Source organism: Polistes fuscatus, unplaced genomic scaffold, assembly GCF_010416935.1.
Source record: "Polistes fuscatus isolate 324 unplaced genomic scaffold, CU_Pfus_HIC Scaffold5, whole genome shotgun sequence".
NCBI lineage: Eukaryota > Metazoa > Arthropoda > Insecta > Hymenoptera > Vespidae > Polistes > Polistes fuscatus.
In genome coordinates, this window is record NW_025113129.1 from 947996 (window position 1) to 973593 (window position 25598).

The 25598-nt window shown below is 29.7% G+C and overlaps 7 protein-coding genes and 1 long non-coding RNA gene across 10 annotated transcripts; 4 read left to right on the forward strand and 4 right to left on the reverse strand.

Moving 5' to 3' along the window:
• Nucleotides 1-1267, reverse strand: LOC122521935 (ER membrane protein complex subunit 7). The gene is made up of 4 exons (XM_043642685.1): nt 1022-1267; nt 607-865; nt 451-525; nt 1-321 (listed from the first exon to the last, which is right to left on the reverse strand). The coding sequence occupies exons 1-4, from the start codon at nt 1228-1230 to the stop codon at nt 190-192; spliced, it is 675 nt and encodes a 224-aa protein (XP_043498620.1). The 5' UTR covers nt 1231-1267; the 3' UTR covers nt 1-189.
• Nucleotides 1268-1583: 316 nt separating this feature from the next.
• LOC122521906 (RNA-binding protein 42) lies at nt 1584-10280 on the forward strand. The gene is made up of 5 exons (XM_043642652.1): nt 1584-1764; nt 1882-2120; nt 2205-2579; nt 2663-2857; nt 10054-10280. Exons 1-5 carry the CDS (start codon nt 1724-1726, stop codon nt 10176-10178), a joined length of 975 nt encoding a protein of 324 aa, XP_043498587.1. The 5' UTR covers nt 1584-1723; the 3' UTR covers nt 10179-10280.
• Nucleotides 3116-6211, reverse strand: LOC122521909. Its single transcript, XM_043642654.1, has 4 exons — nt 5507-6211; nt 4205-4523; nt 3533-3777; nt 3116-3414 (listed from the first exon to the last, which is right to left on the reverse strand). Exons 2-4 carry the CDS (start codon nt 4432-4434, stop codon nt 3242-3244), a joined length of 648 nt encoding a protein of 215 aa, XP_043498589.1. The 5' UTR covers nt 4435-4523; nt 5507-6211; the 3' UTR covers nt 3116-3241.
• Nucleotides 10120-14451, forward strand: LOC122521907 (radial spoke head 1 homolog). The gene is made up of 7 exons (XM_043642653.1): nt 10120-10204; nt 10932-10996; nt 11126-11345; nt 11991-12217; nt 12291-12407; nt 12756-12935; nt 14244-14451. Exons 2-7 carry the CDS (start codon nt 10937-10939, stop codon nt 14409-14411), a joined length of 972 nt encoding a protein of 323 aa, XP_043498588.1. The 5' UTR covers nt 10120-10204; nt 10932-10936; the 3' UTR covers nt 14412-14451.
• LOC122521910 lies at nt 13024-14833 on the reverse strand. Its single transcript, XR_006304952.1, has 2 exons — nt 14397-14833; nt 13024-14286 (listed from the first exon to the last, which is right to left on the reverse strand). It is a non-coding gene; the product is annotated as an uncharacterized LOC122521910 (long non-coding RNA).
• A 227-nt stretch (nt 14834-15060) lies between these two features.
• LOC122521911 lies at nt 15061-18637 on the reverse strand. Of its 2 annotated transcripts, XR_006304953.1 has the most exons (6): nt 18202-18637; nt 17609-17906; nt 17401-17514; nt 17047-17307; nt 16514-16954; nt 15061-16361 (listed from the first exon to the last, which is right to left on the reverse strand). XR_006304953.1 is itself a non-coding variant. In XM_043642655.1 (5 exons), exons 2-5 carry the CDS (start codon nt 17799-17801, stop codon nt 16758-16760), a joined length of 765 nt encoding a protein of 254 aa, XP_043498590.1. In that variant the 5' UTR covers nt 17802-17906; nt 18202-18637; the 3' UTR covers nt 15061-16757. The 2 variants fall into 2 exon arrangements, 1 of the variants encoding a protein (XP_043498590.1); XM_043642655.1 differs by having other exon boundaries at nt 15061-16954.
• A 1062-nt stretch (nt 18638-19699) lies between these two features.
• Nucleotides 19700-20608, forward strand: LOC122521997. Its single transcript, XM_043642757.1, has 4 exons — nt 19700-19765; nt 19843-19986; nt 20115-20264; nt 20349-20608. The coding sequence occupies exons 1-4, from the start codon at nt 19700-19702 to the stop codon at nt 20478-20480; spliced, it is 492 nt and encodes a 163-aa protein (XP_043498692.1). The 3' UTR covers nt 20481-20608.
• Nucleotides 20609-22689: 2081 nt separating this feature from the next.
• LOC122522391 (etoposide-induced protein 2.4 homolog) lies at nt 22690-24836 on the forward strand. Of its 2 annotated transcripts, none has more exons than XM_043643473.1 (7): nt 22690-22890; nt 22998-23067; nt 23354-23529; nt 23612-23867; nt 23944-24287; nt 24354-24428; nt 24516-24836. In XM_043643473.1, the coding sequence occupies exons 2-7, from the start codon at nt 23053-23055 to the stop codon at nt 24592-24594; spliced, it is 945 nt and encodes a 314-aa protein (XP_043499408.1). In that variant the 5' UTR covers nt 22690-22890; nt 22998-23052; the 3' UTR covers nt 24595-24836. The 2 variants fall into 2 exon arrangements, with proteins under 2 accessions (XP_043499408.1, XP_043499409.1); XM_043643474.1 differs by having other exon boundaries at nt 23001-23067.
• Nucleotides 24837-25598: the final 762 nt, after the last annotated feature.

Below are 25598 nucleotides of genomic sequence, written 5' to 3' on the forward strand. Positions count from 1 at the left end.
TACATTTTCGGTGTAATTTTTAATATATCAACAATGCACAATTTTGTAACCATGTTCATTGCTGGTTTTGATTACAAATGTGTGTGTAGGTGTGTGTTATTTTCTTTTTCTTTTAAAAATCAATTTTATGAAACATTCAAAATTTGAAGACTAAAAAGGTATAAATATATTACTAATTTTCTTATTTCATTATTGTCTTTTCTTAGCTGCTTTCACTGCCTTTGTTTTTTGTTTTTCTCCACCAGATAAAAATGACGTTATTACTTCTGACATTTCTGGCATGTTATAATTTGTTAGATTATTATTTATTTGTTCCATATCCTAAAAATACATAAAAATAGGTTATATTCGTACAAAGCTTAAAATAATAACCGTGTTATACAGGAATCTACTGTACACAATTAGGTACATTTAAGTACCTTACAATTTTATAATTTATTTTAAACAAACCTTTCTAGTTTCTGGATCATTTATGATTTTTGGTATAATCATAACTAGGACCAATGGTAAGATCATCATCAGAACCTAAAACAAATATAGTTAATAGGTAAAAAATTATAATGTTACATAAAAAATAAATGTAATCAGAATGTTATTGAGAATTACCATTGGATTAAATAAGAAATCTGTTACTCTCCATTGCTCCCTAACTTGGAAATAACGGAACGGAGAAAGTGGTCTCATTTTTAATGGATATGGTACTTGAATGATTTGCGAAGTTTGAATTAAATTAACTTTCCGTGCCCTGAATTTTCCTTTAGAATTAATTTCTACTCTGACAGGCTCATAAAAATAATTAGGATTGACAACTTCTACTATATATGAACCTGATGGCACGTTAGAAATGACAAATGTTCCATCTTCCCTGAAAAATTTCATTGCGTTATTAAAAGAATTAATTAAGATTGCAAATTTAAATGAACAACATAACATATATTGAATATACAATGTAAATGTCTAATTATTTATTTGAAATGTATTAATTTTATATTTTATATGCAAATGTATTATTATTATTTACCTTAAAAATCCATAATGTTCACCACCGTTAGCCATAACATGAGTCATTAGCTGCCAACCACTTGAAGCAGTGTTTTCCCATGGGAATACTTTCCCTTCGATGACATAAAGATCGGTTGATTGATCCTCCTCGTGTTCTGCATTAATATGATCGCTAATTAAATTAATAATTATAAAAATAACTGAAACTAATTTCAACGAAGAATTCATGTTTCTTCTTTTATGTCTACTGAAGTTTGTTACTGTTTTATCAGCTGATCTCAGTGTTACCAATAATTTCTCAGTTATTTTTTGTCCTATTCTAGTAATTTTAACATTTCCTATTACTTCAAGCAACAGTTGATATAATTTACAATCTTCTTTATTATTTTTTATAAATAAATTAATTTTTTAATGTTTTAGGGTTACAATCACGTAAAAGCTGAAATAATTGTTTAATTTCAATAAAAATGCGCCCATAAAACATACGCTTGCATTTAATACTACTTCATAACTCTACTACTAGTTAGCGTTTTTGTCGCAGTGGTAATTTTAAGATCGAGAGGTTGAGAACCCTTATTGATACTAACTTCAAGCCAAACGAGAATTATATTCTACTTCACATTATTCTCATAAGTTTGCTTGTTAATTTATATTTAATAATAGTTTTCAAAGTTTTTCAGAACATTCTCTGTGAAAAAAGTGTAGAAGAAACTTTATAAAAATGGAGGACAAACTTAGACAAATGGAAGATGAAATGAGCAGGTAATAAACAGGAATGAGGAAAATATCATTCAACTTAACCTCAGATAATTTTCAAAGATATAAAAACTTTTCATTTGATTTTGTAAATCAAAATATTTAATAAATCAAAATCTATAGGTTTGAAGCTGAAATTGGTGGACAGTTAGTTACTCCAATGGTTAGACCTGTAATAGGAGCCAATACGTATAATCAAGTAGCTCGTCAATTAGAACAACATGAACTTCCAACACCGGTTGTTGCAGCAGCTGCAGCAACGTTAGCTTTTCCACCGATGATAGGTTTCCCTCCACCACCTCCGCCGCCACCTCCACCTCCACCACCACCAATGTTAATACCACAACAAGTTGCTAGACAAGGTAAATATATTAAATATTGTTAAATATATGCAAAATTATTTGTTCTTAGAGATGATTCTATTTAACGGTAATTTTCATTTATAGGTACGGTCCCTATTACAACATATTCTTCACCTGCACAGATAAGTAATCCGTATTTACCAAATATGGTGGATCCGTGTTTAAGTGCAACTCCAAAAACTTACGAATCTACGTCTGCACCAATGATTCATCCAGAAATTATTGAACAGATTATCAATACAAAAATACCAGAAGATGAAGGTAAAAAAAAACCAAAGGTTAAAGGCGTCAGTACGGCTGCAGAATTGGCCATTAGTCAAGGAAAAGCTAGTTCCATTATGGCAAATGCTAGTGCCGAAGAAAGTCATCCTAAAAATAAAGGGAAAAAAAATAAAAAAATTATCAGGATGGCTGGTGGACAAACTTGGGAAGATCCTTCTTTGTTAGAATGGGACGAAGGTAGGTGTTTAAGATATTTATTAACAAATAACATATGTGCAATCATTTCTAATTTTTGTTGTTTGTTTTTTAATTATATTTAGATGACTTCAGAATATTTTGCGGTGATTTGGGAAATGACGTTACTGATGAAATGCTTGTTAGGGTATTTGGCAAATATCCTAGCTTTCAAAAAGCAAAAGTAGTTAGAGACAAACGAACGAACAAGACTAAAGGTTTCGGATTTGTGTCTTTTAAAGATCCACAAGATTTTATCAAAGCTATGAAAGAAATGAATGGTGAGTACAAAAACAAATTATCTTATTTTAATCGAGGGATACTTATAACAATTTTCTAATATTATCTTTTATTTGAATTCTACGATATATGAGATTTCGAAAAATGTATTACATCGGCTTTAAATCATTCTAACGTATTTATCTACAAAGAATTAGGTGTAACATAAATTAAATCGATTATTAGCAATTATTCAGCTATAACGATTATATATATATATATATATTACATATATTTATATTTATAAATATATTTATGATATAGAATAGAATGAAATCGGCAAAATGTTTTCTAAATATAAAGCGATCGCAGAATGGTTTTAAAAAGTAATGAGATCAAAGTCCTGTTCTTCAGAATTATCTACTAAATCGTCAAGTCTGTATCGTCTATTTTCCAAGTGTTCCCCATCCGTATGATATAAAGAGCTGAGGTATTATTGGGTATTGTCGTCTCGATTGCACAGATGGTCCATTTCTAGCAACGACTCGATAATTAGGTTGTACTAAAGGCACTGTAGGATTTTCAATCGTTTTTCCAACATCTTGTTGATGACTCGTTCCTACAATGTGCAAACAATATATTCAAATATGTCACAATAGTCTCTTATTTTACAACTTTTATTGAGTTGCCTAGAAACCTTCATTTAAAAGCAATACTTTTATGCATCAATATCTTACCCGTTGCAGTGTTGCTACCATGATTGAGCCTAGATCCATGTGGTGTCATGTAAAGAACAGAAAAAGGCATACCACCAGCACCCCAGCCATGTGACAATAATGAGTCCTTTTTAATCATTTTATTTGAGACTCTTTTAGTCGGTAATAATGGCCGAGATTCGCTCTCCAAAATAGGAGCACTGTCTTTCCATGATTGTAATACTGAGTCAGTTCCTGCATTTGTAATCTGTCGTCTAGTTTGTAATCTGAAAGTGTCACATAGTGGTTATTTCATTGGCATACCAAAGATCGTGCGTGGGTATATCAGGCTGTCATTATAACCGAATATATGCGCTTTTGAATACATTCACACATTGCATTTGTGCAATACTTAAGACCGTCTATCAATTGAAACATTTTTATTGACCTGTTTTGTAAATTCCATATCGATTTCGTGATACTAACCGAATTAAAAATAATTCGTTACGTCCTCGCTGAAGAGAGAGTGTTCTTATTTTTTATTCAAATCAAAGATTTTACGAGATTGTTATCGATGCAACTGTTGTTGTTTTAGAATACAGCAAAATTATTTTACTTCCAGTCTATTTATTATCGAGCAATTTATTTAGAAACTTCTCTGAGAGATTTTACTTTAATGAATCACGTTTTTAATTTAAACATTTGTTAAAATACCTTGTCTCTGATATATCCTCGGGTATAATGATCGCATCGCCAGAAATTGGTTCAAGTGGTAACACTTCCAAGCATCGTAGATTTGTCGCGCAATCTGTCGTGATAACAGGTGTCAAATTGTCTCCTTTTTCCCAGTCAATTTTTGGGCTCGATAAGGGTGCAGCATAAATCGTTAGCAACCGAAATATATTCAGTCCTAAGATAAGAAAGACATCCTCTATTGCTCTCATTATCTCGTCTCTCGTTTCTCGTTTTGGAAAATCGTTTATAATTTTTAATCAAAAAAATCAGCGCTTAAACTTTCCTCGGTTACGTTCCTCTGCAATAAGTAAAAAACATTTGATGGAAATTTTGAGTTATTTAATTTCGTCAAATAAAAACACGCTTCGCAATTAATTAATTCAATGATTAAAATATGTCTGCCAACGATGGATTAACATGTTTTTTACGTTTTCACGATGATTCAGCAATGAACTTTATTTATAAGAAATTCTTTCTAATTTTAGTAAGTTTATATTCGTGTTTCCGAATCGTAGTAAACAAACGCATGAATCTACGATAAAAAAGAAGAAGAAAAAGAAGAAGGGATACAATTTTTAATTATGCGAATACGAGGAGTTATATGTTTATCGATAAATTACACGAATTATGCGATCGAACTTTTATTCGATTACGCATAGCGTAACTCGATCATCAATCCTAATCGATTTATGATTTACATTTTATTCCACGCTCGATGTTTGAATTTCTACGAAAGAAATATCTCGATGCGATTTGTAATACTTGGAATGAAACTAAGATAATTCGTTATTTCTACAGCAATATAAAATCAATTTAAATGATAAGAATTTTTTAATAATTCATATCGATTTATATGAACGAGATGATTGAAGTTTCTTGGATTGCAGGAAGAAGTCTTAGAAAAAATATAATAAATAAAATTGTTAGAGAATGATATATAAAAGAGAAAAAGAAGAAGAAAAAGAAAAGAACACAAAAAAAAACAGAAAAAAAATAAAATATTCAACAAATTTGTTGGACCTATTCAAGGACGAATTTTTTCTAGTGAGAAAAAAATGATTTAACTTTTTCATTTGATTTTTAACTTCATTCATTTCATATCGACGTCGATTTAGCGAAACAGAATTAATTTTAAAACCAATAAATTTAACAAAGATAGTTAACTTTGTGTTCCCATGGAATAATTTTAATATAAATATACTAAAAATATATATATCGGTGTCCTTTAAGAGGTTTTAATAATTAATAAAAAAAAAAGAAAGAAAGTAGTAATAGTCGTACCTTTGGAAACAGGGTACCGGTCGGTCGTTCGTTCGATCGTCTTACGTAAAAGTAATAATTCTCAAGAACAAATTCTTTTTACTCGTCGTTAATTAATCGATTAGTTAAAACTCGTTTCGGTTCCGTCCGGTGGGATAATTCAGTCATCCCAGAGATACCGATGATATCGTGTCAGGGTAACTGCGACGGAATGCATCGCGACGTCGAGCGTCCTGTGGTACTCATTCAACAACCCCTACCCTTTCGATGTCGCCTTCGTACCTCCCACCCCATCAACTTTTAGCCAATCGCATTCAAGCGTTGCCCGTTTGCCGCCGTTTCTCTCTTGATTTTTTTTTTGTTTTCTTTTCTTTTTCCCCTTTTTTTTCGATTTGATTTCTTTTCCTTTTTGTCTCTCATTTTGTCAGGTTTCGAAAGACGCAACACACACAACACACACACACAACTACGACGCATATTCACTTTACTGTGTATCCTCCTCTTATCTTTTTTTCTTCTTCTTCCTCTTCATCTTCTTGTTTGCGGCCATCAGATGAATCAGATCATCTCTCCCATGCTTTGCTACTCGCTACACGAAATAACTCGCGGATGTCCGTAGAAATCTTTATTAACCGTCATGGAACTTCTTGCGACGCGATATCTTATTCTCTAGGATTTCATTTACTTTACATACTTAAGAGATCAGTGACGTACGAATGTATTCCTAGCTTCTATCAAGAATGTCTACCATTTTTTATAATTAATTTTTTCATACAAATTGTCATCTCAGTAAAAATCAAATCAATTCAATAAAATTCGTAATTATTTAATTATTATCAAATAACTCGTTCAGTTCTAAAAAAATATCTGTTTAAATTCTCTGATAAAAATTGTTCACACAAAATGTATAATCATTTTCTCTCTCCTCTCTCTCTCTCTCTTTCTCTCTCTCTTGCAAACTAACTAAGTCTAAGTTCATCAAAAACGTTTATTATTGTTATGTGTCAACCACATTTCGTAATATTCTCGATTCGAACAGGAACAAAAAATACACTTTGGATTCGTTGTAAAAACACACAAAGAGAGATCGCCCGGGGGGAACTTTCTTTCGTTATATATCGTGGGCGTATCAAAAAAAGAGAAATAGAAAAAAAGAGAAATAACGAAAAACAAAACTGAAGTCGCGTATGCCTAGCATCCTATGCTAAGTGGTACATTCCGATATTAGTCAGACGCAACAAGTAGTTCGAGTGATCGTACGAGCGGACAGATTCTCACAGATCCTTTATAATTTATTTCTTCTAAATTTATCCTATTGTTGTAATTTAATATTGTAGAGCGTGGAATGATGATCGTTTTCAAAAGATTAAACATTTATTTTTAATCGAGTGTGAAATTTAATTAAAATTATTTACAATTAATTAAAATTACAATCGAATTTTAACAAGATATTTTTCTCTCTTTCTCTCTCTCTCTCTCTCTCTGTGTTTCTTTCGCTATTTCTCTTTTTTCCTCGAGTCTATTTTTCCGAGCAAAGAATATAAACAATCCGAGCAACATGATTTATTTTAAAACGACGATGTCTCTCGCACCTATTACCGAGATCTTTAAGAAGGAAGAAATACTGATCCGCGTTGGCTCGTATGAATCTTTGAATGTTTGTAGCATTCGTGGCCGTTGACAGAAGTTTTCATATAAACTGAGGGGGTAGGAATGTAACAGCCAGATTATTCTTGGAATTCGAAGAAGAATTTAGAAAGGAATTTGAAATTGCGTGGGCGACGTAAGATTTCTCGAAGTAAAATATAGAAAACATATTTGATTATTTCGTACACGAATAAAAAAGAAAGAAAGAAAGAAAATAAGCGACACGCGAAATCCAAAATTCGTTTCAAATTATCAAAGGATCGCAAAATTATGTTAATATTTGTTCGATTAAATAATCAAAATATCCATTTTCCGGTATATCGTCCCATATTAAACGTTTAACGTTATCTTCCTGTACTTTTATCTACTATTTATCGATCCAACCACAGGAAGTATTATAAAATATAAACGCGACACGATACCGTTGTCTTTATCGCCATTATTATCTCGATAGATTATTCTAGATTTGATATTATAAATGTCGATTCCCCGGTCATCGATTAAAAGTTTTTTTTTCTAACAATCTAAACAATCCTAGAAGTAGGCAAATGTTCAATGTTTTTTCTTCTTCGATGATGATACCTTTCGAAATAATCGATTGGACTTAAGATATTTTCTTATATACGAATATCAGAACTAATTACTTTTTAACCCTTCCCTGTTTTCTCTCTCTCTCTATTTTCTTTTTGTCCTTTATTTTGTTTACCCTTTTATCGGCTGACACCAAAAGTCAGATTAAAAGATCGAGGGAAAGGACACGTTTCAGACCATGGGTCCGTCGTATTTAAGCACCCTCACGATTAAATTAATTACATCTTCCTTACTTAACTTAATGGGAATACGTGACCATGGCCATGGTGTATACCCTGACCTGTTTACATCTCATATTGGTGACCTCGGTAAGCGATTTTTAATGAGTACTTTTAACTCTTTCCTCTTGCTCTCTATCTTTTGTATTTTTTAATCTTGGAATAATATATAAGTCAGATCGAGACACAGAAATGATGACTTTTGAATGGATATTTGAAATGCGTTCGAGGTACCAACGTGGAATGAATTTGTTTTAGACCTGGGTGCAACCTTGCGCAGCATTGATTACAAAATTACACACACACCTCTGATCTGTGTTCTCGATCTCTTATTTTCTTTTCTTTTTTGTTCTTTTTTTCTAATAATTAGATTAAGACCTTGTAAAAAGTTAGTCACGAAAAAGTATTTGTTTGATTATGAGAAGGGAGAAGGAAAAGAGTGCCTCGAGCTTACGAATTTCCCATTGTTCGTTTTTTTTTGGACTGTTGTAGGTGTCGTAAAACTCTTCTCTTTTTTTGTTTGTTCTAAAACGAAAGATAAATATAGAAGGGGAGAGAGAGAGAGAGAAGCATGAGTGTATTAAATTGAGGGAATTCTCATTGATGACTCTGCGAAGCTGTGTATTTTCGGAACTCGACTTTTACCAAGTTGCGTTGGTATCGCACGAATTCTTTTTCACGCAGACCCGTTGCCGTCATATCGCGTGTCCCTTTTTTCTTTTTTCTTCTTCTCCTTCGTCTTTTTTCTTTACCCTCCACTAATCTTAACAACCAGATCATCCTTCGAGTCAGATGAGTTCGTAGTACCAAGTTCAGGAGGTTGAATTTGGTTTACGAACTTCTCTATTAACGAACGTTTTTACAACTCCTTCGTTTTCTTATTTTTGTACAAATATTGTTATATTTTGTTTTATTAAATTATTTAATTATAAATCTGTTAGAATGAAAATATAGGATTTTTTAACTTTAATCGAAATTATTAGTTTCAGGAAAGATTTTTCTAAAAATATCTACTTGGAAAATAATCGTACTTTTATTCGAAACACGTATTGTTAATTTCTTTTTTATTACTTTCGTATGGTCAACTTAACATAAATTCTTCTTCTTTAGATTTTTATAAAAAGAAAATACATGCACACAAAATGGTGCGTACGTGTTTTATCGAGTAAGAGAATTTCGAGTAAATTCATTCTTTTCCACCTTCCACCATCGTAAATTGTTAAAAGGGAATAAAAGCAATGATAAAATTCTTTCGAAGGTAGATTTGATATAAAGGAATATCAATAATGTCATAGAATATATGATAAAAATTGTTACATAAAAGTAGAGTATGTCGCAATAATGGATGCTTCAGAAATATTCTCGTTGACATTCAGATACGTGTGGACGTTAAAAGACTTTTGTACAATATAAAATTTCTATTGAAAAATATAATTGAGAAAAAACTAAAAGCAAAGGATGAAAATATGGAATAGATACGTCGTAGTTATCACCTGTTGCTGCTAGAATGTTCTCTTTCTCTTTTTCTCTCTTTTTTTCTTCGTATCTGACATAGTTTATTTTCTCTTTCCAAATATATTCGCATAGATAAAATTTTATTCAAATATACATATTAAATTTTGATTTCACCATTATTTACTCCCTATCTCTCTTTTCATTCTCTTTGATCGCGTGGAATTTATAAAATTTATTGACTTTAATTACTTTCATTATTCTTTTATAGATATAAACTTTATGACATTATTAAATTCTTTATTCGATGAAAAACGATCGTACGATGCATATATTTGCAGCATTATTGATACCATTAAAATTTCATTGATTTATTTATTTAATTTATTTTTATCGAACTATTGCTCGTTTATTTTATTAATTTTAGAAAGATTTTGAAGTATTTTTATCCTTTAATAAATTCGTGTTAGTACATACGTATTTCAACCCCTACATTGAGATTCCTATATTGCAGAGCATTTAAATGAACACAACTCATATAAAGATTTAATAGTAACGAAAAGAGATTAAATAAAAAATTATATTATTTAGAAATATTTTTAACATTATTATTTTATGATTTGATAATAACATGTTTATCAATGTCCTGTTCTATTTTAGGACGATACGTGGGATCTCGGCCAATAAAATTACGAAAAAGTTCATGGAAGCAACGAAATTTGGAAACTGTACGAAAAAAGGAAAAGGAGAAGCAAGCTTTGATCGGTTTGTTGACCGGTCGGTGACGTGGCGAAATCATTATTATCCGATCGTAAGTCAATCGTCGTGTTAATTGATCGCACAGGTGATTCTTTGACATAATGCAAAAAAACAATCGTCAACAAAAATTACATAATCGAAAGTATATCTTGTATCGAGGAGAGTACAATTGCGAGAATTTTTCTGTATTAAAAGAACGTACTCAGAATACTGAGAATGAATTTATTGTACAACTATGTTTATAATTATTATTGTTAATGTCTGTATAAAAAAAAAAAAAAGAAGAAGAAGAAGAGAAGAAAATAAGCAAACAAAAAATATACTCTTAAATATACGTAAAATTTGTATTTATCTTTTGATATCTTTCTGTATAATTTTTTTGTATAAAAATTAAAAAATAAGACTCTAATTTATTCGACTGCGAGTAATTAAAAAAAGCCCGAACGAGAGAAAAATATCTGAGATGAAACATAGGTTCTAATTAAATCTAAAAAGAAAGATTTCTTAACCACGCAAAGTAGGACGTTGAAAAAGTTTTTTATTTCTCGACCATTTCTTTTTATTTTATTTTATTTTTATATATATATATTTTATATTTTTATACTATTCTAATATTTTGTTCTATTTCTAAAAGCAAAGAGAGCGCCTCTCATGTTATTGCATTGACAATGATGACGCAAAGGCGCGACTACATTAATCTAGTATATTTTATTGAAAAAACAAATTAGAATCGTTTGTGTAGGTTTCGATAACTATATAATAGTTTCTTTTTGTGTTAGTAAAAATGACAGAACCTCTGCTGACTCCCGGCGAATACGGAGAAGTAGAAGAAAATCCTCTCGGTGTAATTAATTTTCTATTTTAATATACCTTAATGGAATTCAAAAAGAACAAATGAAAATAATATATATACACGATTATCTTTGAATGTAAACTCGTTAATGGAAAACTGGTAGCACATTTATAATTTTAGTTGTATGAAGGGGACAGAAACGAGCAAGGTGATCGACATGGATTCGGTAAAACTTTGTTACCCAATGGAGACATGTACGTTGGCCAATATTGTGAAGGGCTAAGAAATGGCAAAGGTATCTATGTGTTCAAGAACGGTGCTCGATACGACGGAGAATGGAGACAGGGACTTAAATACGGCCAAGGGATTTTTTGGTACCCCGATGGAACGCGATACGAAGGTACGGAAGAATGTACGAAAATAGGATCCGATTCAGATTCAAAGAAGCCACTTGGACGTGGGTCGACACTCAACACGTGTATCCGCACAATTATTTTCGTTTCGTACCTTAGAAACTCGAAGAAATATTTTTCCAAATCGTAAACGTACGTACACACACGCGCGCGCGCTCGCTCGCATACCTACACCAACACGATGCGTAGTATATATGTATATTTATGTGTGTAACTTTATTATTTCTTGTACATAAGTGGTACAATAATATTTGATAAATTGGAAGAAAAGAGAAAGAAAGAAAAAGAGAAAAGTGTAAGTAGTTCGACTAGGTATAACTTTTATTCGTCGTTGCTAAATATAATACGAGATTATATTACGAGCGACCATTGACACTTTCTTCCGAGAGATAATAGAATCAAGGTGCTTTTTATTTCTAACAACAAGTTAGAAGATATTCCAAGGAAAAAAAGAGAGTGTCGATATCCCGATTACGTAAATCTGTAATTATAGTGTCAGATATTTTTATAAGTATTACGTAGGATGATAGATCAACATAGAAGGAGGGATGAAAAGAAAGAAAGAAAGAAAGAAAGAAAAAAAAAGAAAATTAATAATAAAGACCTTTCTGAAAGAATGTCGTTAAAAACAGGCGAGTGGAAGCGCGATACTAAGTATGGATTTGGTGTATACTTCTACGAGAATAACGACGTTTACGAAGGTTCCTGGAAAAAGAATCTTCGTCATGGTTTGGGAACGTATCTCTACGCGGCAACCGGGACTAAATTTATGGGTACTTGGATAAAAGATCGCATGCAAGGACCCGGTCAATTCGTATACCCACGTCATCGATATCACGGATATTGGGAATTAAATTTGGTAACGCACGCGAATCGAATTGACACGGAAATGCAATTTTTTTATTCTAATATTATACCTCCTACTAACTTAGCCATTAGGTCGCGGTTGTTTTACCTTCGAGAACGCGTGCATGCAACACGGACATTACGTACATCTACGAGATCCTGATTACAAGCAAACTGAGGAAGAAATTAAGGATTTTGATACGGTAAGTCAAGAAAGAATTTTTTTTTTAAATATTCCATTATCGTATTTTTGTTTTTATCCTTTGTTTCGATATATTAGACAAAATTGAATATCAAATCGGATTAAATTAGAAGAGAGTGTCGCACATTAAAATATATTATTATTTATTAATATATATATAATTATTGAAAAATAAAATATATTTCTTTTTTCATCGAATTTAACGAAAATTTGTATAAAATATTGTGTAATTTATTCATTATTATTTAGAGATCAAATTTTCAAGTAACGTGCGCTTAACGTTTGTTTCAAATTTTAGTTATAGATTTTCTCAAACATAAATCTGTAAAAAATGTGCATATTTGATCAGGCTACGGACGCAGATACAAGGACAGAAGAAGAAGTGATCGAAGATAAACCTGCGGAAGGAATATCTTTTGATGAACCCGTTCCATTAAAAAAGGGTATTCTACCTGTGTGGCGTGCACGTTGCATAACTCCATATAATCCTAATTTATTGCCACCGGAAGCTCTACCTTTGCAGGAAGAGGTATTTTATTCTAAAAGATTACAACTAATTTTTTTTTTCCTTTTTTTTATGAGTCATGCAATACTATTTCAAGAAATACAAAAGTATATTTGACTTATTGCTATCGTTTAATAATTTTCATTTTAATTTAACAAAGTATATCGCAATGGTGTGTAATATTGGAAACGTATTTTTCAAATATGTCCCTTAAATAAACACGTGAATATTTATATTCTTTTTACGTTTAATATTTAAAGATCCTCTCCAAAAATAATCTTCGATCTTTATCGCGATAGCTTCGTTTTTGTTTTCTTTTCGTATATTTTTTCTTCATAAACATATGTACACTCGTTTGTACTAGCTTCCATATACAAAATGAGATAAATGTTTGTTTTCCCCAAAATAACTAAACGAACTATTTTTTATATATTAATTTTCTGGATTTATTCACATAAATTGTTCAAATTGGTGTCCATTATACTCAATACACGATTCGGTTGGTGTCCAAATTCTGGAATTACTGTTCGGTCAACTGTGGTTAACTCATCCAAATTTTTCTGTACAAAAACTTCTGAAAGAAGCAGCTTTTATCTCACCCTATGTATATATTTGAATTTAAATATTAAAATGAATTAAAGACGTCATGTGCTATGACGAAAAAAAGAACTTCATTCGTGTTGAATAAAAATCGTGTTAACGTTAAAGGTGACAAACTTTTGACGATTATGTATATCGTTAAACTTCTTCTTTTTTTTTTTTATAGAAATCTATCGACCATACTATTCACTTACACACAGAATCACACATGTAATAAGTACTCTAGATTAGCCAAGTCCCCGTTTAATTTAATCAAATACCGAGCACCTTCTTCTGGAGTAAAGTTGCGAATTTTGTTGTTAATTTAATATCGAAAAGGCACGTGATAAAATTCAATTAATTTCCTCCTAACGTTTCGTTTCGTTTCGTTTCATTTCGTAGCGGATCCTTTTCAATGTCTGAAAATCGAGAAAGCGGAAGTAAAGTAGTACGGGGCTAACAGTAAACGGTCGTCTGAACCTTATTCAATTGTTCTCATATTAACGAGAATTTCCGGCTTTCTATTTTCGTCCTTTTTGCCAGACAATTCAACTCGGATGTTCATTAATAGAATCACGATATCCGGGTCGAGTGTTCCGCTCGATCATTATTTCAATTTGTTTTAAATCGTCGTTAATTACGATATGTATTATATACATTCGTTGTATATCCGGTATATTTCTAAGATTTCAAATCGTGTGTTTCCTTCTTCCTTCCTTGTTTCAAATTTATTGACTCCTTCATATTTTCCAGGTATCGTTGCAGTCTTTAACAGATAAGTGCCTCGATGACGAGCCTTGGATGGAACAGGAAGAATATTTAAAGTACCATTTAGCCGATTACGCCGAAGATTACGAAAATGCAGAAAATTTTTCCCCAAGGCCACCATCTGACTTCATTACTCACCTAGAAGATATATAAAATATGCGTTTGCTCTCTAAAATTATAAGAATTTAACTTCTATGATATTGCCATCATACATTTTTTCCTCTCTTCTTCTTCTTCTTCTTCCTTCCTACTAACTTATTTTCATTAATTGTTTCTCACTTGCCTATTTTATTTTAAATATTTTAGGCATGTTCTTGAATACTGAGTATATAGCATTTAAAAAGAAAAAGATTAGGTACGACAACAGTAATTTTCTTTTCGTTTTTTATTTGTTATATTAAGCCTATTATATTCTATTAAATTTATTATATTAACCCTTTCATTATTAGCGATCCATATGGGGTCGTACCATGTAATGATACGCAGCCGTAACGAAAGAGTTAATATTAACATAATATAACATAGTAGCAGCATAATATAATAAATTATTAGATTGCAATAAATCTATTCAGAAATATTTACAATATATACGAATATAGTCTAATATATTTAAGTGCATTTGATTTATTAAATATTTATCTCTATAGTAATTAACAAAAATTTTTGGAAATTATAAGATTTTAATGATTACAAACATAACAAAATAAAAAAAGACCAGATTTAACGAACTTTGAGATTGCAAACAATGCATTACGAAAGTAAAAACGATTATCGTTTCACGTTGAAGAGATAATACAAACGGTTAATTGTAAGCCGTTTATTTAGAAAATTATAATAAGAAATGTGCGTAAGTGCATACAATAATGCACATGATATAATAGGGAAATCATTTGTTTACAGATACACACTGCTTTTACATTAAATATGTGTTTTGCCAGGATAATTAATTGTGTAGTATTATTTAATTAACAATAAATGCAATGCGAGTAATATACTCATTCGTAATAAACGTGCGTTAGAATCACATTTTATATATATATACAAATCTAATATTCAGCTTTTTCCAACATTAAGTTTTTTATGCCGACAATATACTTGATTTTATATTGAAAAGCACAAGCTTGCTCAACGTTTATAGATGCAGCATAATGCAAGCGCGTGTTAGTCAATCGATATAGTAATGAGATTATTACAGACACACACACATTTGTAGAAAAGTTAATTTGATAACTTACTCAATAGGAAGACAAAGTAGCTAAAAATGTATGAAAGTGGAAAAGATGTTACAACATATATTATGCCTATAATACATTATTCTTAAATTAATGTTCCTCCACTATATACCTAAATATTTATACCAATTGGATGTACTGTACTTATTTTCAAAATAGTATGGTTTTGAATAACTACAGCCTTTATAATGATTATGTCGCATAACTCGAAATATCGAAAAAAAAGGTATTTTAATATCACAATAAAATATTTTAAAAAATTTGAGATCTTCAAGCGCAGGATATAGAGATTATACAATAAAGATAGCGGTATAAGATTAGATCTTACCGCATTAATAACAACGAAGGCCCAATGGAGGTTGCTAAAGGCTTAAAAGGATGAAGGAGAGGGAAAAATAATATAAAGTTAACGCAAAATATCGCAGTCTTTTTTACCATAAGTAATAAATCCTCTTTTCACATCTAACTAAGTGAAGATGATCTTTGATAATTTATCTTATGATCGTTTAAGAACAGCTTTCATTTGTTGTTAAAAATATTATAATAGTGTTATTGATAAGGTATTTTTAATGCTAATTAAAAAAATGTATTCGAAACATAAGAGATCGAATTTTTAAAGTCGAACCATATATGCGACGTAACGCCAGGCCGTAGATATCAATTTTACGTACACAAATACGAATTGCATTCGACATTTTTTCTTGTATTCAATACTGCAGTAACAAAATAGTTTTCTCCTAAGACCTTGCTTTCTCTTGGCACAAGATTAAGATCCGTGTTTATCACGAAATATCCACAGCCTAAAGTGATTAAAGCATCTTCTTTCTTTTTTTCTTTTTCCTTTTCTTTTCTCACATAAGCCATTCAGCCACTGGCAAATTAGGAGTAAATACTTCTTTTATATAATTATTGATTAAAATTTTATAAACCGATTACAAATTAGAAATTAAAAAGAGTGAGTATTATTTATAATTACTATAAATTAATGTGTCAATAAGAATGAAAAACTTGTTCATAACAAACCTTCAATTCATAAGTATGAGACGTATAAGTATTTAGTGGTATTTCTAACACGCAAATAATCTGTGCATAAATTGTCGTTTAAGTATCTCAGGTACATAAACGTGGACGAATTTTTTGTGCCCCAATATCGAGTGACTCCTGCCAATGAATGCCTTTTTGCATACATTCTCATTTTTTGCTCCCAAAATGCCGAAATATTTAACAATGGTTCTTTTTTCTAATTTCAAATGATTCAAATTGTCTTTTACATGAAATTAGGTAGTGGCCTTTGAAACGCAATACTAGCTACTGAAAAACTGCAATAACCTGCTATATAAATACCAAAACATATATAAATAGAGTTTATCAACCAAAAGGCAAATAAATATAAAGTTTTGTTGCAATATATCGTCTTGGATGAGTCATAATTTGGTTCGTATGCCTGGTACACCCACGTAGTACCTGATAAATAGCAAAAGAAACAGCGATAATATAAACTTGTCAAAATTGGCTTAATATACTAGACAATTAAAGATTATTATAAACTTGTCTACCAATTATAAGCCAGGCCAGCATGAAGCAATTAATTACTGTTTGCGTTGTTGATTGCCTAATCCTTTCTTCATCTCTTTCTTCTCGTCGTCTCACATATGCAGATAAATGTAATATTTGTTTAAATACGCCGATTATTCCACCTACTAATAAATAAACAGGTATGTATTCACCCTGTGGACACTTATATAGATACATTCCTCCAATGATAATCATGCATATTGGAACTACAATTGTCATAACGAATATAATAGTGAATCCGACTGAAACAAAGTGAAAAATACATATATTGTCTGTGATCAAGAAAAATTGTTTTAAAGTATTATTATTTAAAAGAAAAAAATTTATCAATTTACTTGTACAGACAAGTAGAATAATAATATTTTTTATGAAATCAAATACACCCTTGGAGACTTTTTGCACCTCTCTTATTCGACCAAACAAAGAATCATACGAAGGAGGAGGAGGCGCTGAAAGAAAAGTATTTTTATCGTTAAAACATTTCGATGAAAGATTATATAAATAATGAAATATTTTGTAGCGTAAACATTTAGTTGTATTTACCATAGTTATTTATGGCTTCCTGATAAGAAGGTGGTGCACCACATTCGTTGGGTAACGTACAAGGATGTTCAAGAGGTAAATTAATGTTATATGATGGAGGTGGAGTACAGGAAGTAGTGGTTACATGAACAGATGTACCAGCACTTTCTGTAGCATCCATAGATATATTATGATTCACTGGACTCAACGGCATTTCTATTCTAATATTTGATACGTGATTTCAGCACATTACTTTGCATTAATAATACTTGACGATTCAATTGTACCGAAGACTAATAATAACAAATGCTTGTATAACCTACAAACAAAGACATTCCAAATATTGATATTTATAATTAACTTTATTCATTAAATCTTAACATGCATAATGTATGTATCATAATAAAAAAAAACCTAGAAACATACATGTAATATGGACAAAGTTAAATGTCATTAAATTATTAATACAAATTTGATTGACAATGAATATTACAAAAATTACATTATAAAATCATAAAAATTAATAATTCAATATTTCAAAAAAATAAGAATTTGTAACAATTGAAGTAAGAAAAGTAATTTACGATTCAAAATAATGTGAATGTTTGTTTGACCTTTTTGGATCTACGTAGAATTGTTATTCCTAAAAAATTGAACAAAGTGACGTAGGAAGATGAAAGTAATCCGAATTAAAATTTTACTAAGACTGTAAAAGGCACGAACAAGAGCACTCTATTAACAATACAGTTTAATACCAATTTATAAAAAAAATGAATTTGAAAGATGGCCCTTTAAATCGTCACACCTCCGCTGTCAACCATGGCGAAACAATCACATCTCAAACTTTAACTGTCTACATTGGTTTGATTCAATCTACTTTCTCCAATTGTTTCGTTTAATAAATTTAAGCGTTATAAATAAATTCTTTATTTCTATCTTTTCTCTTTAATATTAACCAGCATAAAATGATTACTTTCCGACGATAACATTTAATTCTGATATCTTAAGTTTACGCCATGATGAGCCATGTGCAGTGCACCAATCGAACTTGAAACATTACTTCGACTTATCGATATTATCGATATTATCGATAAAGGATATAGATACTTTAAGAATATCGATAACGATCCTATCTCGAAAGATTACGAATATAAATAATAATTTGACTCTTGAAATATAAGAAAAAATTATTTTTTTTTTAAATCCCCCATATTTGATTTAAATTTTGATAATTAATCCAATTTATCTATTTGGTCTTTCACGAATACAACCATAGCAATCCTATTTTAAAAGATTATAAACTTCAAATAAAATTTTGTCTTATTGTTAGTTCTACTTGTAAAATATTCCCTCAATTTACTGAGACATCCTGCATAGTTATAATTAATTTACTTAGGATGCCAGGAGTATGAAAGACAAATTAAATTATTTTTCAATGGATAAGATATTTAGATTAAACGTAATTATTTATTTTGTTAAAAAAACAATTGATTTCCTATTCAAATATTAAAAAAAAATTGTATACGGCACTCACTTAATCATATTGTAAGATGGTCAAATAATTTTGATCAGTAGTATATATATATATATACTTGACTTTCATTTTAATATTTAATCTAATTTTAATTCGTCATTTCTCACGTATCAACCGAATATCTTTTTTTTATTATCGTAACAGGAAAGAGAGAATAAATATTACGCATTACTTTAAACATGATAGACGTAATTAATCGTAACACATTCATTTTTTTCTTATCATTCGATGATAACAAGTAACGTTACAAACGTGCAATGTCACAAATAAATATTATTTCTTGACAATAAATGTATCGTTGAATTCTGGAAAATAATAAAATTACTTTATTGTATTATTTTTATTGTTTCCTGTTCCCACGCTTTCAGTTATTTTAACGTATAATATAAGTATGTAATAGTAACGGAGTTGTGAATAAAAAAAGATCTTGTATAGATTAGGTATCGTTTAATCATTCTACTAGAACTATGCACGCACATCCACCAACGACTATATAAAAGGATTTTTGAAAGGAACATGAGAAGTTAAGGAGAACCATCGAAATTGTATTTTTTTTCGAAAAGTGAATAATAATCGAAATGTATTCTGCGACTATAACATTTTTCGTTTCGGCATTGTGCGCCCTATTACTTCCATATTACGTTGTGGGTTCCTTTTCGCATAAATATAAATACTTTCAATAAATCCGTATAGTTCAATGAATTTTTTATTATATCTACAGGCAGGAGAATTTAAACTAAATGCTTGTAACATAGAAAACATGGATCCGGGACAAATATCGTTAGACGAAGTAAATGTAGGCGATAAAGGAATAACGAGTTCAAAATTGACCTTTAATTCTGAACTGACCACGGGTGCTGTTGCGGTATTTATTTATATAAATATATTTTAATATAGCTGTTTAATAATTTGTAAAACAAAAAATTTATATTCGGAATCTTTCGATTTTTTGATACGAATGAATAATAATAAATAAATTTAATATCACTGTAGGTGCACGTAATAATAAAAGACGAAGATGGCAATTCAATGATGGAACAAAATTTGGATGTATGTAGTTTGAGTACGAACGACATGTTCAAAGGTTATTTCTTATCGTTTGATAGTCCAGATTTTAACGAAGGGAATTGTCCAGTACCTGCTGTAAGTATTAAAAAATTAATCGAAATGATTGTCATAATAATTTAAATTCTTTACATAATAATTTTGTCGATTAAAATTTTTTAGGGTACTTATAACTCGGGTGAATATGAAGTGAGTGTTGATGATGCACCTGAGGGACGTTACTCAGGTATTTTCGAAATATCAGATGGACCAATTATGGTATTCCGTGTACAATGTGATGTTGAAATAAATTAGTATAAAATATATAATTATTACTTGTAAAGAGAAAAGAATACATATTAACATTTCTGCTATATCTGTATGGCGCATGCTTCAATTAAAAAAAAAAAAATTATGTAATTATTTACCTATTATATTATATTTTGATGCAAGATTAAGTTTTAGTCCTTTTATTTATTTCATTTAACAAGATCCAACTTCTAACTCAAATTATCCTTTAACCCTTTCGTTACTATCAATCCATATACTGGTCGTATAAAGCATGCTATAATGAAAGGGTTAAATCAATGTGTTTCTAATTTCTATATTATTGTTATTAATTAGATTTTTAGTAAACCTGTTATCATTTATTCGTATTTAGTTTCTATTTAACACATTTCCAACATTTCCTCAAATCGTTGACTTTTAGAAAAAGATAAGTAATACGATAATAAAAAGTGAAGATATAAGAGAAGAACTGTTAGTTTACTGACATTTTTTAGTGTCTTCGTTTGTTCAGTGCTTTGTCTTTCTTTTTGGAAACTTGACAACTTTAATGGTGATTTATTCTTTGTTTTACCATAGAAAAATTTTTCTATGTAAATATGCAAAAATTTGTATTATTAATTCAATAATTATATTATTAAAAAGTAATCTATAATTTGTATAATTGATCGAAATTATTGTGATAAATCTTACGATCATTGAATTCACTTTGTTTTCTTGTTACGATTGGTTTCTGAGTATTTTTGGATCGAAGAAAACGATCTTTATAATCACCGAGAACCGTTTTTGTTTTCTATGATACATACAATGATTACGTAACAATAATCATATATATATATATATGTGAATTTTTTTTACAATCATTCACTTACTAATTGAGGTCGAAGAAAATCTGTACCACCACGTAAACGTACAGATAATTTTGCACTGGATGAACCTGTAATATAATAGATTTATGTGTTATCTAAAAATAATATTTAAAAATTGGAAATGATACAGTAGAATCTCACTATCGATCGAAGATTTAGATGATACTTTTTTTCTAGTTATCTGATTATTCTTTCCTTTGTCGAATAACTTTTTCTTTATCAAAGTATTGCATCCAAATTTTTTATTCTTCGATGCAATCTCCTAAAAATTCGTAAGAGATACTGGTCGTATGTTTACATATCGACATAGAATTTGATAGAAAACAAAATAGTTTATTTTTGTACCTTTGATTTATTTATTGAAGTAAGATAATTATCCGTGGAATCTTCGTATTCGGTAATTTCTTGAACGTCGGTCAATGGCACACGTGAAATTCCAACATTGTATTTTCGTGTATTAATCGATTTATTCTTTCTCGTTGATATTTTTTCGTAATAATGATTGCCTAAAAAAAGTTAGACATTTTATGCTATGTACTTTACCTCAATGAAAGTATTTCACCAAATGTATTACCACGAAGCTAGAGGGTACAACGAAAATGATTTTGAAATTGCGTTAAAGTAAATAAACCGTGTAACAAATGGAATGGTTTTTTTTGGACGGTGTTATTTCAAAACTGTAAAAAAAAAGAATTAAGTGTATCTAGTAACGTAGAAATAAAAAAAAGAAATTTTGGAAAAGTTTCTGGGTTAAATTTCGCAAGATTTATTTTTAACGTATGTAAGTATTTATATACTTTGGATAGTAAAATATGAAATATATGTATGAATATATATATATAGAAGGTTATCGCAAAAGATTGGCAAGAGTCACACTTAAATATCTATATCTTTTAGTATTAAATTATCTGCATTTCTAACAATATAAATCTTACGTTTCATTGGACTGATATTTGTATGCCGATCCTAACAATGAATAGATTCAGCGAACGTGACTTGATGATTATACTGATTATATTATGTAAATGTATACATACATAATAGGTTAATCAATTAAAAAAACTTAATTCTTTGTGTAAGTAATGATTGATCATTTTATCGATTATATATAGTGATTGTCATTTTATTTAATATTAAAGTTGCGTATACAACTTATCCACGATTTTTAAAATGTATTGCATATCTAAGCATAATTATTAGTAGCAATGTGTGAGAGAACAATCGATTATTTAAATAATACGCGCTAATAACCAAAAAAGAAACTATTCAAGTTTCATTATCTCATACATATTTTAATTCATTTTTTTGCACAAGATAAAAGATAGACATGATCTTTTAACTCATAGATATCTGCGCGACCTCTGGTCAGAATTAATACAACTAAAGGGTTATTGCAAACAGATGCATATCGTTGCAATTGTTTCTCCCACTTCTATTCGTTACAATTGATCCAAAAGATAAACGTGTAGATTTTTAAAGATTTATCTTATTTAACTTTCGATTATGATGGAAATTTATAGTACGTTTTTAATTAGAAATTCGATAAATGTAATAATATTCATATCATCTATGTAAGTATTGTAATTACTAACTTATTCTTTCCTTTATTGTATATGATTGTCTTTTCTTCCAACTCCATTGTCATGTCAATTACAAATATTTAAAAATATTATTTTAGCAGATCGCTCCATGCACTTAGAGAATAGATTAATCCAAAAATTCGGCATAAGATAATGGATAACCTAACTGTGAGTAGTAGTTGTGATTGTAATTCATTATTTTCAAAATCATTATTTTGCTTATTAACAACTGCTTTGTCTTTGTTTGGTATGTATTTTGTTTGACATACATGTGTTTAAGTTGCAATGCATAGCTATAATATTTTCTTCTTTTTATCTCTATAAACATTCTTGTTATTGGTATACTTTACAGTTGTAGTCTTGGTTTAATGCGTATTAACAAGGAATTAATTTATTAATGTAGAGTTAAAAATTATAATAAATTTAATAATGTTAAATAAAAATTATTCTTTAGGGGATAATCCATGCGGTGTGCAAAGGATTTATAGACAGTTTGAAAGGAGCTATCGTTCTTTTTCACATACAAAGACAAATTAATGAAAGATTGATCAATAGACCGCCTTCCAGAACTGACAAACACAAAAGAAATGCTCCTACACATAGTTCTGCAATACATTCTAATCAACAACAGTATGTTATTATATTAAAGTTGAGATAGATCGTTGAATTAATTTAATTAACCAAAATATAATAATAAGTTTATATGTTATAGAGGGTCTACAGTGTTAAAGCGCACAATTGAATGCTGCGTACTAAATGGTATGGTCTTTTGGGTCAGTATTACAATTTTTGAAAGCGGACTTCTTCCATTTATTAAGTATTTACTGACAATTATATTTGGCCATTCGCCTGGTATGGCAGCAACAGTATGGTCCTGGACACAACCATTTTTGTCTTTTACTTTTGAAACTGTTTGGGTATTACCATTTTTTTTACTAAGCCGCATAGTCAGCAGTTTTTGGTTTCAGGTACAAATAAATTCTAATTTAATCTATAACTATGAAAATTCATTTTCTATACTTTATATCATTATTATCAATTTAGGATATAGCTGATAGTGCGTATAGGTATAGACAAGGAAAACCATCAAATCCACCCAATTGGGCCAAATTGGTAGCAGACTATCTTTTCAGTTTATTAGTGGCAACTTTATTTCTAGGACAATCAACGCTAGTATCCAAAATGCCATTACCTCTATTAGGTGATATACTTTCCCTTGTACATACGTGCCTTTTATATGCTCTTTATGCTTTTGAATACAAGTGGTACAATATGGGTTGGGAATTGCATAGACGACTGACTTTTATAGAAGAAAATTGGCCATATTTTTTGGGCTTTGGATTACCATTAGCACTAACTATTCGAATGTTTACATCATATGTAATGAGGTAAGATATAAAATAAAATAACTATTGTTTTTTGTTATACGAAAACATTTCTTTCTTTTTTCACAGTGGCTGCTTTTTTTCTGTCCTATTTCCATTTTTTATTATAAGTGGAATCGAAGCAGAACCTGTAACTGGAGTTGGGTATGTCTTTTCCTTATTTTTATATTTGCATGCAATTACTACTATATTTTCATTTGGATCTAATTTTTATATAATAATACGTTGCAGCAATTGTCCATTAAAACTGTTCTCTCCAGTTATTGCCATTGCTAATACTCTTTTTAATAAAACCATCGGGGCTCGCTAATAGCAATATCAAGAAAAAACATAAAAATCTTACTGTATTTTCTGAATTTAAAATATCACTGGGATTTGATATTTAATTTTTTGAAGCTTTTATGCGAGACGTTATATAATATGCACTTTTCTTTTGTGTATAGCAGTGATATCAATAGTTTTGCGTATATAAAATATTCATAAAAGTAAAGAGTAAGTTGTACTCTTACTGATACAATATTTTATTGCAATTGTAAATATTAATAATATTAATTTACAATATAAAGAAACTGTGATTGTCACAAAATTATCAAATGTTCATAATAAAATTATATAAATGATATAATATATATTACTCCCTTTTAAAAAGATAAGAAACAAATAATATAATTGTCTTAGAGATTTGGTAATTATTTACAAGATTTTTACACTTGATGCACATAATATAATATAATTGTACATTATCTTATAAAATAAGATAGAAGCAAAAAATACAATTTTATACTTTTTTTATAGATATTCGATTATGATAAAAAAATTATTCAATCTAGTATTCTAAGTCAGTAATTATATTATGCAAAATAATATAAATATAAGTAAAATATATTATAATTAGGATGAATTTATGAAATTAAAATGGCCTGTAAATAAATATGATCTTGCATGAATTTATAAACAATTTATCATTTTTCCTGTGTCACTGAATTCATTCCCAAAAGTATAAAAATCAATTAGAACCGTGCACTACTTTTTACCCGAAGTTTGTGTGATTTCAGCGACAAGTATGGACAAAATATAAACTACAAGTGTAATAGATCAGCCTTCCCACCATGTTTCTTTAGTATCGGTGTAGAAATTTATGTAATGGTAGTTTTAATGGACAAACTCAAAGATTTTTATATACAAATAAAAAAGAAATACGACACAAGGATGTAATAAATGCTCTGAGTGTAAGACTTTGTACAAATATCTATTGACCAATTTTTGAACAAATAGAATTAAACAAGAAATAAATATATCCTACATTTCTTTCAT